Source organism: Polypterus senegalus, chromosome 9 (genome assembly GCF_016835505.1).
Source record: "Polypterus senegalus isolate Bchr_013 chromosome 9, ASM1683550v1, whole genome shotgun sequence".
NCBI classification, from domain to species: domain Eukaryota; kingdom Metazoa; phylum Chordata; class Cladistia; order Polypteriformes; family Polypteridae; genus Polypterus; species Polypterus senegalus.
In genome coordinates, this window is record NC_053162.1 from 108,133,505 (window position 1) to 108,148,504 (window position 15,000).

General features: G+C 41.7%; 1 protein-coding gene across 1 annotated transcript in view; it reads left to right on the plus strand.

Moving 5' to 3' along the window:
* Window positions 1–15,000, plus strand: part of pepd (peptidase D) — a 308,318-nt gene that overhangs the window by 102,917 nt on the left and 190,401 nt on the right. Inside the window, exon 8 of the mRNA XM_039763568.1 lies at window positions 1,515–1,590. Coding sequence (XP_039619502.1) covers window positions 1,515–1,590 — 76 coding nt within the window. The remainder of the gene's footprint in view (window positions 1–1,514; window positions 1,591–15,000) is intronic.

Sequence of the window (15,000 nt, forward strand, 5' to 3'; positions counted from 1 at the left end):
TGTAAACCAACCTGGTAACTTGGTGGTGGTAAAGCTAACCAGGTCAAAGCATTCTGTTCCGTCCAGTAAGCAAAAAAGATGTATATTGCGTCTGTGGTTATGGTCCTCCAGATCTGTCCGCTTGCCAGACAGTATGTCCAGCTGTTTTTTTTTTTCTCTCAGAGAAAACATTTCTTTGGTTTGTTGCAGTTGCTGTAAAGCAGTAATATCGAGAGAAAGGGCTATATTTTAGATTTAAATGTATTGTGATCCTCCCTTATCTCTGATGTAAATTCCTTAAAAGAGGAATTTAAAGTAGAAGACTGTTTATAATCAATGAATAATGTGATTCCTGGAACTCGTCTTGACAATTCGATATTTTTGAAGTCTCCTTGACCTCTATCAGTGACATAACAAACAACATAACTGCACTTCTTCACCAATGTGATCTCTTCAATGCAATCCGCAGTATTTCCGGGGAGTTTATACTGAAGGTACTGCTGTTCAAATATAAATTATGTGTGACATTTATGGATGAAATAGCAGTTGAGAGGAAAGCACCAGGACTAACGAGCTTATGAGAGTTCTGTCTGACTTTTTTCCCATTGCTTTTGTAACCAGTGCCATAAATAAACAGAGAAGCATTGCATAGGAAAGCCATATTACAAGCTAATTGGCCAAATATTACACTGGTTTGTAGAGGAATTGTTAGCTAAGCCAACATCCTAAAGCCATGTTACACTATCCTTTCTTGTTGTGGATGACTAGAGACAGAGCACGAGTGTTGTATAGAGTGATTCTGTACTAAAGACAGTTCTTAATTATCTGTTGCACCTCTGTCATCCTAATATAGATCTCACTTTTTTAAGTATACTTTTTGTGCCTCTCTCATATCAGTCTGAACTTAAAGGCAAAAAGGGCAGCTTTAATACAATAGGGACAAGGAGATCATACCTGGTCGAAAGACACATGCAGTGGTTGGTGCCTGAAGATCGAAGCATATTGTTTTCAAAAACAAAACCTTAAATAGAAGTCAAAAGTCATAGACAAAGATAATCAATGCAAAGTCTCGCATGATAGCAGCAGTCTCGGCTAACCAGTTCCTCTGTCATTTTCCATAGCAATGTTGTGCCATATGCCCTACAAAATCTCTACACCTTTTATAAACAAATCTGCATAATTCAAAAAATAATGTGAGCATGAAAAAGACCAGAAAAACAAATGTTGGAAAGCAATAAAAACAAACTTGCTTCATATCAGTGTTTATACTGCCCAAAACATTCATTTTGCATGTGTGGGTGTGCTTAGATAGGTTAACCACTTGTGTAGATATTGGTACTAAGAATGACTCCTTTTTCTGTATGTAAGCAAGCCTGCCATATTGTTAAGCAAAATATCATAAAGTCAGTAGTACTTATTGTTATATAATACCCTCTTTAGTTTCCTTGAACCAGTTATTACTATCCATTAACTACTTCTTGTGTCATGCTTTTATTTTTACTTACTTCAGAATTTTACTTTTGTTTCTCTTTAAGTCGTCTTCTCAAAACAGACATGGAACTTGAGGTTCTTCGTTATACCAATAGGATCTCAAGTGAAGCCCACAAAGAGGTAAGCTCTAACTGTTATTTCAAAAGTATTCTGAAACCTTTTTATAACTGTTCTTAAGTATATTAGTTAGCATTGTCATTTTTGTGAGCATGCCAATGTAATGGACTGACGCTATAATTAAGGCTGACTTTTCCCTTGCATCCATTACTACCAGAATACACTGTTGGATCACACAACCTTATAATAGAAATATAGGGTTTTGATAAGTACATGTACATATAGAAAATTGTTCTGTAGTGCCTGGTGTTAGGACTGTGGTATTTGCTTTTTACAATAACTTGCACTCCATGTAAAAACCATACAACATAATACATTCATTTTAGTTAACATAGCAGTGTAGATGTCCCATGTTATACATAATGGGCCTTACCAAGAGCACCAACTGCCATGAAGGTAATGGATTATTTTTTGGATTTTTTTAAGAAGGTAAAACAGATACCCTGTATTTACTGTACCCTAATGCCATTAAAATGTTGTAAACAATTTTCAACTAAGAAAAACGCCTTATTATCCCTTCAGCTCACAAAATACATAAAAAAAATATACCGTATATACTTGAATTCAAGTTCTCCCGTGGATAAGTCGGAGCTTGATTTTACTGTATAATTTCTGGTATTTTATAATGTTGTTCGTAAAAGTCGAATGCGGAAAACTCGTACTATTGGTCCCAAGAGATTATGATATGCTAATGCCCACCTGAGTACGGAAGCGTATTAGGACCATGGAGAAGAAAAAAATATATAGACACAGTGAAGAAAAAAAAGTGTATATCAAGATTAAAGTAGACATGTTGACTTTATTCTCGTAGTCTATTTTGTCATTAAAGTAAAACTTCGTAACGTCATTTTAAAATCAAATGCTTAGTTTACTTTTCTCAAACCCCATCATAAGTAATGTAGCACCTTAAATGCTTCCTGTTAAGTGTTCCCTGACCCATGTTACTCCGTACATGTTTCTTCTGACTTCCTCTCTTCCTCGGCCCGACTTTATTCTCAACATATAGTTTTTTTTTTCCTTCGCTGTGTCTGTATTTTTTTTTTTTTCTCTGTGGTCTCTTCTGTTCCTGAGAGAGTAACCACGGAGCACACTGCCTTTTTTTTTTTTCCCCTCAATGTATTGTGGCCACACTGTAATACCAAACTATTCCGAAGGTATGTTTGCACTGTTTAGTGTTTTTTGTATCTCACACCCTCATACATCTTTATCATAAGAGCATCCCTTATCTACGATGGAGCGTTTGATCAGAAGAAAATATGAAGCTGGTTTTAAGTTAAAAGTGGCGAAAGAAATTGGTAACTGCTGCTGCAACAAAATTCAATTTATCTGAGAAACTAGTGTGAGATTGGAGAAATGAGAAAATGTAAATAAAAAAAAAAGTTTTGCGAATATGTACAGAATGAGTCAAAATTATGTTAACAGCTAATGTTACTGCTATGTACCCTGTATATACTTTGTAAAAGGAGCAAATTCGACACACGTAAAAAAAGGTTTGGGGGTAGCCAACTTTATAATATTCCTAGCTACAAAGGTTTCTTTGAATTTCAACAGAGTTGTTGATAGTCCAAGACAGAGCTGATGAAGGTTGGAAAAGATGGCGGTTTTAAGTGGTCAGACAGAAAGTGATGTAGGGTGACCGGAAGTGATGTTTTTCTGGCATCAGCCTGGGAGCCGGGACCAGAAGTGACGTTCTTCTGGGCGCCGGGACCGGAAGTGACGTTCTTGGTTCAAATAGGTTTTCCCGCGGCTGGTCTGTAGGGATAACAGGAGAAGGTTTAGTGCACCCCGTCCTCCCCTGGCCTGGCGTGGAATTACCTTTACTTGGTCCACACAACAATACCCTACTCACACGTGCCTTACTTGGCCCCCCTCTCAGCCCAGACCCGTCGGGTCGGACGTACCGGTCTGAGAAGTCGTGGCATCTAGAAAGGGCATCGGCATTGGCTTGCAGAACACCCCGGCGATAAACAACTGAATACTTATATGGCTGTAGATCCAAAAACCATCTTGTGTCACGTGGATTGGACTCTGTGCAAGGCCATCCACTGTAAGGGCGTATGGTCTGTCACTAGAGTGAATTCATGCCCCAAGAGGTAATATCTCAGCTGAGTAATCGCCCATTTAATAACCAAAGCCTCCTGCTCCACTGCTGCATACCTAGTTTCCCGATCCAACAGTTTCCGGCTTAGGTACATAATGGGGTGTTCAACTCCATCGACACTTTGGCTCAGCACGGCTCCAAGACCTGTGTCCGAAGCGTCTGTCTGGAGAATGAAAGGTGAGGAAAAGTCCGGTGCCTTTTAATATAGGAGCTGACGTAAGGGCCATTTTCAAGTCACTGAATGCAGCCTCTGATATATCATCCTATACTACTTGATTAGGTCGACCCTTCTTTGTGAGGTTTGTCAAGGGAGCAGCTCTCTCGGAAAACCGGGGTACAAACCGGCTATAGTAACCCGCTAAGCCGAGAAAGGCCTGAACCTGCCTCTTGTTTATCGGACGGGGCCAATTCACAATGGCATCTATTTTAGAACACTGTGGTCACACCATACCCCGGCCCACTAGGTAGCCTAAATATTTGGCCTCAACCAACCCAAAGTAACACTTTTTTGGGATGATACAAAGCCCAGCTTGTGCCAGTGTCCGCAATACAGCTCAAACCTGCTGTATGTGTTCCTCCCCGGTGTTGAAATAGATGACAAAGTCATCCAAGTAGGCAGCACTATATGAATTATGAGGATGGAGCACTATTCCACCAGACGTTGGAAGGTCGCAGGTGCCCTATGTAATCCAAATGGGAGGACACGATACTGCCAGTGACCGCTAGGGGTGCTGAACGCTGTATTTTCCTTAGCAGAGTCCCCCTTAGTCATATCTAAAGTAGTCAAAAATTTGGCATGTCCTTGCCGCTCGAGGAGGTCTTCCACTTGCGGCATCGGATAGGCGTCAAATTGGTTAAGCCAACGGAAGTCATTGCAGAATCTCCAACGTCCATCGGGCTTACTGACCATAATGATAGGACTGGACCAGGGACTATAACTTTCATCATTCCAGCATTCGTCTGATCTCCAACTCCACTTCAGCCTTTATTGCTTCGGTAATTCTGTATGGGCGTTCTCAGACTATAACCCCAGGTTTCGTCACAATGTCATGCGCAACCATGGAGGTCTGACCTGGATTTTCACAGACTACCTCAGGGACAGACAGGATAACTGCCTCGAGCTCCCGACGTTGCTGGTGAGTGAAATTGTCTCCGAAATTAAGGTGTAATTGATGAGCGGAGAGACAGCGGAGCTGTCCGGAGGAGGGTTTCAGAATCCCTCTACTTCCACGGTTTCAGCAGATTGATGTGATAAATCCGCTCGCTGGGTTGATGATTCGGTTGTTTCACCAAATAATCGATCAGTCCCCTCTCCTTAATTTTATAATGGCCTTGCCAATAAGCCAATAATTTGGAGTGAGATGTAGAAACTAAAACCATGACACGGTCTCCCGGGCAGAACTCCTGCAGAGACGTACCACGGTTATAGCATCGGGTATGAGCTGCTTGCGCCTTTTCCATGTGCGTTTTCAATATGAGTCTAATTTTCTCAAATCTATCGTGTAACTGCACGATGTACTCTAATATATTTATTGACGGGAGGGCCTCTTCCTCCCATCCTTCTTTTTAAACATCTAATATGCCCCAGGGTTGTCGTCAATATAGCAGTTCAAAAGGTGAGAACCCCTTGGAGGCTTGTGGGACTTCCCGATATGCAAAAAGGACGAGGGGGAGGAGCTGATCCCAATTCCTTCCATCCTCATTGACTACCTTTCGCAACATCTGTTTGAGAAACCTCTCTACAAGACCGTCGATTTGAGAGATGATATACAGAGGTCTTTAAATGCTTTATTTGAAGTAGCTTGGCAGTCTCCCTGAATGTCTGCGAGGTAAAAGGAGTCCCTTGATCTGTCAGGATTTCTTTAGGGATTTTGACATGCGCAAATACCCCTACTAATTCCCGTGTGATAGCTTTTGAGGTAGCTGAGTGCAGTGGGACAGCCTCTGGAAACCGGGTAGCATAATGTACCAGGACCATTATATATTTATGGTCTCTGGCTGAGGGCTCTAGGGGTTCCACCAGGTCGACCCTGATACGTTCAAAAGGGATATCTATTAATGTGCGAAAGTGGCGAACCTCCTTATTACTCCCGGGCCAAAAAAATCGGAGTTTAATTCTGTCGAGTGTTTTTTCAGGGCTCAAATGGGTTCCCAGCAGATGGGTATCTGCTAGTTCATAGACCTGTCGCCGGTAAGTCCGTGGACTAACAACAGCGACCTCATCTGTCCCTCATGATCTGCCACCCGGTATAACAGATCATTATTGAGCACAAAGTGAGGACCCTGTGGCATCGGATGTGAGGTGAGCTGGCCATCTATCAGAACGACTGCATTCTTTGCAAATTTAAGGGAGTCGTCATTCCATTGCTCCCTTTTTACTGAAGCCGGTGTCTGCCTGAATTGAAACTGCAGGCATGAGAGAGGATCGGATTCAACCTCAAGCTTGCTGATGACGTCTCGGGTTGGGAATTCCCGGGTGTTTCTTCGTCATCACTAGAGGCCGAAGTTCGCTCCTCAGCCGGCTGTATACACGGCGTGGAGGAAGTTGAGGGCGCTGAATCTGCGTCCGTGACTAGACCTAGTGATTGAGGAGAAGAAGTGACGTATTACTGCTATTTATGTCGGCCCAATCTCTTCCTAGTATCACGGGGAAGGGAGGATTATTTGTCACTGCCACTGTCAACCTTTTCATTACGCCGTCCTGACGTAAATAGAAGTTGGCGGATCGATAATACCGGACGTCCCGGTGAATACAGGTAATGCGGGTCTTATTCTTGCACCATTTTCGCGGTAATGTTAGATGGCAAGCAACAATGGAAATGTTACTGCTGGAATCAAATAAAGCGATTACTTTAATTCCATTGACTAGCACTTCTCCCGTATGCAAACAGGCTTAGCGAGACCGCACCGTGCCTCCTCCCACATCACGCCACAGACCCCTTCATTGCTTCACATGGCCTGCCGGTGCGTCCCAGGGTCCACTCGAACATGCTTTGCATTATAGTCGTGGGACTCCGTATTAGGGATGCAAGCATGCCCGGATTCACACAAGTCCCTTTCTGACACTCCCAAGCCGGTTTCCACCTTACGGTGATCTATTGCCTTGGCTAACGAGACAATATCAGTATACTCCCAAGCCGGCTGGGCGATTTTCCTGGGTAGGCTTCGGAGCAATAAAGCGCAGGCCACCTGCTCCGCTATTTGGTGGCTGGATCTTTCATGGGGTTGTAGCCAACCAACCACCTTAGCCCATAAAGCCACGGCGTGTTTCTTGGTTGACTTAGCAGGGTTAAATGTCCTGGCCATTATGTCTCTCACCTTCCAGCCTGGGTTTCTCCCACCTTTATTAAAGGGCTTGCCCTTCGTGGGGTATGATGGGGCAGTCCCCACACCCGGGAGGCCATAATAAGCACTCAATGCATTCCCTGACGCACTTGGCTCTAGTCTGTGGGTCCCAGGGCTATTTTTCCCCGGACCTTTAACAGAATGATGGGTCGAGGCATACCCATCTGTTATTTTGTTGGATTATAAGCGTGTGTTGAGCCTAGGTTTAGGTTTACCCTCCATTCTCTCCAGGAGGCCATCATCCTGCCGACTATGCCACTGTAAAAGGAACAGACTCGACACACGTAAAAAAAGGTTTGGGGCAGCCACCCGTATAAGATTCCTAGCTGCAAAGGTTTCTTTGTTGTTGATAGTACAGAGTCCAAGACAAAACTGATGAAGTTGGAAAAGATGCCAGTTTTAAGTGGTCAGACAGGATGTGATGTTGGGTGATCGGAAGTGATGTTTTTCTGACATCAGCCTGTGCGCCGGAACCGGCAGTGACGTCGTTCTGGGCGCCGGAGCCAGCAGTGACGTCGTTCTGGGCGCCGGAGCTGGAAATTACATTCTTGGTTCAGATAGGTTTTCCCATGGCTGGTCTGTAGAGATAACAGGAGTAGGTGTAGTGCACCCCTCCCTCCCGTGGCCTGGCGTGGAATTGCCTTTATTTGGTTCACACAACGTCCCCTACTCGCACGTGTGTGACAACTTATATACAATTTTTGTGGACAATTTATGTGCCACATATGGTACATATGTTGAACATTATAATGAACCGGTTGAGACATTCTTTAAATCATCTTGCACATATGAAGTATGTTTTGTGAATAAATAGTTTCCACCATTAAAATGTTTACATAATGTTACCGTGTTTTTTTATGCATTTATAATTATATATATATATATATATATATATATATATATATGTGTGTGTGTATATATATATATATATATATATATATATATATATATATATATATACACACACACATATACTGTATATAAACTGCTCAAAAAAATTAAAGGAACACTTTGAAAACACATCAGATCTCAATGGCAAAAAGAAATACTCCTGGATATCTATACTGATATAGACTGGGTAATGTGTTAGGAACGAAAGGATGCCACATCGTTTGATGGAAATGAAAATGATCAACCCACAGTGCCCTGAATTCAAAGACGCCCCAAAAATCAGAGTGAAAAAATTATGTGGCAGGCTAGTCCATTTTGCCAAAATTTAATTGCAGCAACTCAAAATTGTACGCAGCACTTTGTATGGCCCCTGTGTTCTTGTATACATGCCTGACAACATCGGTGCATGCTTCTAATGAGATGACAGATGGTGTTGTGGGGGATCTCCTCCCAAATCTGGATCAGGGCATCACTGAGCTCCTGGACAGTCTGAGGTGCAACCTGGTGGCATTGGATGGACCAAAACATAATGTCCCAGAGGTGTTCTATTGGATTTAGGTCAGGAAAGTGTGGTGGCCAGTCAATGGTATCAATTCCATATCAGTGGCCTGCTGGAGGTCATTTTGTAGGGCTCTGGCAGTGCTCATCCTGTTCCTCCTTGCCCAAAGGAGCAGATACTGGTCCTGCTGATGGGTTATGGACCTTCTATGGCCCTCTCCAGCTCTCCTAGAGTAACTGCTTGTCTCCTAGAATCTCCTCCATGCCCTTGAGACTGTGCAGGGAGACACAGCAAACCTTCTGGCAGTGACACGTATTGATGTGCCATCCTGGAGAAGTTGGACTACCTGTGCAACCTCTGTAGGGTCCAGGTATCGCCTCATGCTACCAGTAGTGACACTGACTGTAGCCAAATGCAAAACTAGTGAAGAAACAGTCAGAAAAGATGAGGAGGGAAAAATGTCAGTGGCCTCCACCTGTTAAACCATTCCTGTTTTGAGGGTCATCTCATTGTTGCCCCTCTAGTGCATCTGTTGTTAATTTCATTAAGACCACAGCAGCTGAAACTGATTAACAACCCCCTCTGCTACTTAACTGACCAGATTTATATCCCATAAGTTTCATTGACTTTATGCTATACTCTGATTAAAAAGTGTTCCTTTAATTCTTTTGAGCATTATAGATACACACACACACACACACACACACACACACACACATATATATAATATGTATATATATATATAATTAGGGGTGGGACTCGATTAAAAAAATTAATCTAATTAATTAGAGGCTGTGTAATTAATTAATTCTTCATTAATCGAATGTAAGCACACATGAAAATTTGCCCCAAATTGCAAATGTTGTTTTTTAATTTAAAAGGGTTTTAGTGGGCGACAGAATCAAATAATAGACATGGACAGGAATATTGTAAACTCAAGCTGTTTTAATTTCTGGAAAAAAAAAATGCATTTAAACTACATTTAATTTCAAAACAGAAACAAAAATATGATCCCTGGCTAAAATTGGGCAGACTTAAAAATAAAGTTGTTTTTAAGTACTTTAAGTACATTTTCAGAATGGTATTGTTTTTAAATAATAATAACAAAAATTTCAACATTAAAGTGCAGTTTTTCTTCTTAAAAAAAATAAGGCTGAAACATAAAAGGTAATTTGACCAGCCTATACATTAAGCTAAAACAGTGTGATCATTGAACATTTTGTAATTAGATGTAATTAGAATTACTAACGGTCACGGAAGTCCAATGATCCCCAGTAAGAGCCACAAAGTCCGCTTTCTGTAATGAATCTAATTTTGCTTGCTTTTCAATGTCATAAAGCTGTTGAATTTTACTTGAAATACGCTAACTGTAGCACATTTTCTAACCCCCTATCTTCCACCACTGTTAGTGGTCTACAGTCCAAACCAATGTATTTTGCGAGAGAATTTGTAAGTTTGATCTATGTTAACTTACTAATTTTGGTCCTGAAGCCAGTCATTTCATGAGGTTTGGGCTGCAGACACCTTTTGTTGGTACTCGAACCCGTACAGCTAGTGCTAATAGCATACACAGTTTCTGTGCTCGTTGTAAAATGTTTTGCATTTAGATGGAACCGTAAGGTTGAAGTGCGTCGGTGGTATGCAAACTCTAGTGATCAGTGCTAGCAACGCGCTTTCTTCTGACACTTACATTTTTGTAGTTCTGATGTGTGCATCAATGTAATTGATGTACCAGGAAATCATGCATTGACAAAAGTTACCCTTTGCTTGGAATGCAAAGTGTGATTGTGTCTATAAACTTTAATTAAACTTACGGTTTACACCGTGCTTTGTTTCCGCAGTTGTGTAATTCGGTTTTTGTTCAGCACTCTTTGGAACTGTTGCTTTTTGTCCGTGCACTGCGTCAGTTCACGTGAGCCGCTCGGTGTACATGCATTGAAGGTTCCCAGCTGTTCTGGTGCCATCTCGTGCGATGTCCACGGCTGTATTTAATGTTAGCTAAGACCCGGCACTTAAAAGTTTCTCTCACAGTTTCGCTGAGTTTGTGCCAAACACCACCCTGACCATCTCATCTTCGTCTGCATAAGCACAGTCCTTCACCCGTGAATATTTAGCAGCAGTGTTTCTATTGGATTGCCGCTGACAGATCCTCCCACGGCCATCGAGCAGACGTCTATTATAGTATATGGACGAAAAAATAGGTTCCAGTTATGACTATTATGCGAATTATAGAATTTCGAAATGAAACCTGCCCAGCTTTTGTAAGTAAGCTGTAAGGAATGAGCCTGCCAAATTTCAGCCTTCTACCTACACGGGAAGTTGGAGAATTAGTGATGAGTTAGTGAGTAAATGAGTGAGTCAGTGAGGGCTTTGCCTTTTAATTAGTATAGATTAGGGCTGTCAAAGTTAACACACTCTAACTTTAACGCCGTTAAAAAAATGACTGCCGTTAACGCAGGTTCTTTTTGACCCTACGAAATTCCTATAGTTCAAGCTGAGCCTGCAAACTGAATGCTTGCTACTCTAGGCTTCAAGTTATTTCTCATAGAAGTCACTTCATATTCCTAATTGTTTAACGATGGAAAAAGGTCCATTAAATGGGAAGTTCAGTTTCAAAACATGCCCAATGGCTCACTCGATAAAACTAAGGTTGTGTGTAGTTACTGTCAAGCTGAGTTTAGTTATTACCGCAGTACAAGCAGCCTACAATTTCACATGCAAACCAAGCATTCATTTTACACTAATAGCATTAGCCCAGGTAATGTGAGACAGATCACGCTTGACAGTGTTTGGCAAAAAGCAATGGACGTGTCAACCTCAAGCAAATTAACGGTAGCAATTGCTTAATGGATAGCCACATCATGCAGGCCGATTTTATATATTGTAAGACGAAGGTCTGCGCGACATAATTCGGATCGCGTCCAATGACCCAACTTATGAATTACCCTCGACAGCCATTATCGTAACTAGTATACACCAGCTGTATGATTCAGAGAGGGCAAAACTTGCTAAGGATTTGGAGATCATAGAGACAGTCTCCCTTACTGGTGACTACTGGACATGACTTGGAAATCATAGCTACCTCGGGGTTATAACCCATTAAATCGATGAAGAGTGGAAACTGCATTCATGTGCTTTGAGGGTCATGGAAGCATCGGAGAGACATCATGCTGAAACATGTGGCAAACATTTTATGGATGTAGCAAAGCAGGGGAACGTTGAGAATAAAGTAAGCACACAGTACAGATAGTGCACGAAATTTAATTTCAGTGGTGATACAGCTACCTTTCAAACACTTGCCATGCATCACGCACAGCATTCAACATTCTGTCAGTGTCTCTGCAGAATAGTGCATTTGACGGCGTACTTTCCAAATGCTGAAAGGGGGTGGGGCACTTCAAGCACAATCCATCAAATACTGCATAACTTGAGAAACAGTATGTTACGCATAGCCTGAAGACTGAGCTACGAACGTTTCTTTTCCTTTTGAAGCATCATCAATCTCCGTATCAAAAATCCTCTTCACTTTCGTGCGGACCATTTTCCTGGAGACACGCGCACCTTTCAGTCTTTATTCAATAATCCATGTTAATACCAGTTCATCTAATTCTTCGCTCACTTTCTTAGCTCCTTCACCAGGCAATCGTTTACTTCCGGCACCTTTTTCTGCTGCCGTTTTCTCAATATCAGTCATCTGCTTGCACCATTCTCGAATACGTTTTGGATCCACCCCAAAATGTTGTGCAGCTTCTTCCTCTGAATGTTCTTTTGTGTATGTTACCACATGGAGTTTGAATGCTAAATCAAATGACCGTTTCCATCCCATCGCTCACACTACAAACACGGGCCCACAAGAATACAGTGACACGAACAGACACCCACACGACCCTTCCGAAGGCAAAAGTGTCAGTGGAGGTAAAGGTTAACAGGTCACCAAAGAAGAGGGCGCAGAGTTTTTCACGTGATCATGTACTGTCTGTCCGGCCACAATACAGCCCCATCAGCCCCTTCTTCCCTGGTCAAAGAAGAGCATTAACGTGTCGAAGATGGCATTTTCATGTTCTTCCCGCCCCTTCCACCCACCTCTGCCCTCCCTGTGGGGTTATGATTGACGTGGAGACGAAAGGGCAAATGTACACAAAGTAATTTCTTTTTTACTTTCTCCCTTCCTCGATAGCATCCGAGGACAAAACATTTTTGACACGAAAAGGTACTTACCGTATGATTCACTTCAGGAGGGTGGTAGCCCAGGTGTTACGAAAAGAGGATTAGCGTACGAAAAAGGCGCTGGGTCATTGGAGATCGGTGTTTACTACAGATTGGCACTTAAAGAAGACCGGCTACCATACATACATACATGCATATATACCTGTGTGTATGTATGTATGTATATATATATACACTAACAAAATACCCTCGCAACATTTTGAAAATAACGTAACATGATTGTCAATATAATTGTTTTGTCACTCTTGTAAAAGATGAGTGTTGCTGTCATATATATATATATACCTGTATATGTATAGGGCAGCACGGTGGCGCAGTGGTAGCGCTGCTGCCTCGCAGTTAGAGACCTGGGTTCGCTTCCCGGGTCCTCCCTGCGTGGAGTTTGCATGTTCTCCCCGTGTCTGCGTGGGTTTCCTCCGGGCGCTCCGGTTTCCTCCCACAGTCCAAAGACATGCTGGTTAGGTGGATTGGCGATTCTAAATTGGCCCTAGTGTGTGCTTGGTGTGTGGGTGTGTTTGTGTGTGTGTCCTGAGGTGGGTTGGCATCCTACCCAGGATTGGTTCCTGCCTTGTGCCCTGTGTTGGCTGGGATTGGCTCCAGCAGACCCTGTGTTCGGATTCAGCGGGTTAGACAATGGATGGATGGATGGATGGATGGATGGATGGATGTGTGTATATATATATATATATATAACACACACACACACACAAACATATATATATAAAAAAAAGAGATTTAACTGACTCTGAAAAGTCAAAAATTGTAAAAAGTCTTTCAGAGGGATGCAACACTTTTGGAATTGCTAAGATATTGGTGTGTGATCACAGAACCATCAAACATTTTGTTGCAAATAGTCAACAGGGTCGCAAGAAACGTGTTGAGAACAAAAGACGCAAATTAGCTGCCAAAGATTTGAGAAGAATCAAGCGTGAAGCTACCAGGAACCCATTATCTTCCAGTACTTTCATATTCCAGAGCTGCAACCTACCTGGAGTGCCCAGAAGTACAAGGTGTTCAGTGCTCAAAGACATGGCCAAGGTAAGGAGGGCTGAAACCCAACCACCACTGAACAAGAAACATAAGTTGAAACGTCAAAACTGGGCCAAGAAATATCTGAAGACAGATTTTTTTCAAAGGTTTTATGGACCGATGAGATGAGAGTGACTCTTGATGGACCAGATGGATGGACCTGTGGATCAGTAATGGGCACAGAGCTCCACTCCAACGTGGAGGTGGGGTACTGGTATGAGCTGGTATTTTTAAAGATGAGCTAGTTGGACCTTTTTGCATTGAAGATGAACTCAAAATCAACTCCCAAACCTACTTCCAGTTTTTCGAAGACACTTTCTTCAAACAGTGATACAGGAAAAAGACCATGATTTTTATGCAGGCCAATGCTCCATCACTTGCATCGAAGTTCTCCACTGCATGGCCAGCCAGTAAAGGCTTTAAAGATGAAGGAATAATGACATGGCCCCTTCCTCATCTGACCTAAACCCTATCGAGAACTTGTGGGCACTTCTTAAACGCTAGATTTACGGGGGAGAAAAACAATACACCTCTCTGAAGAGTGTCTGGGAGGCTGTAGTCACTGCTCCACAAAAGCTGATCGTCAACAGATCAAGAAACTGACAGACTCCATGAATGGAAAGGCTTATGACTGTTATTGGAAAGAAGGGTGGCTATATTGGTCATTCATTGATTGATTTATTTTTTGAAATGTCAGAGGTGTTTATTTGTAAATTTTGAGGTGTTTGTTTATTATTCTCACTATAACAGATGAAAATAAACAAGGGAGATGGGAAAATTTTCATTTTTCCTTTAGTTGCATAATAAATCTGCACACTAATAGTTGCCTAATAATTTGTGCGCACATATGTATTCCCCTGATGATGTTCACACTCACATTTCCGTTGTGAAACATTCAGGTTTCAGGTTTATTAACATTTTGGATTGACTGATAGCACTGTGTTTGTTCCATATTAAAATGAATCCTCAAAAATACAACTTGCCTAATAATTCTGCACTCCCTGTATACACACACACATATATATACACACAAATACATATATATATATATATATATATATATATATATATATATATATATATATATATACACTAGCAAAATACCAGCAGGAGAAGTAGTGTGTTAAAGAAGCAATGAAAAGAAAGGAAACATTTTGAAAATAACGTAACATGATTGTTAATGTTATTGTTTTGTCACTGTTGTGAGTGATGAGTGTTGTTGTCATATATATATATATATATATATATTTACACACACACACAAACATATATATATATATATACATATCTATACATATACACATACATATACATACACACA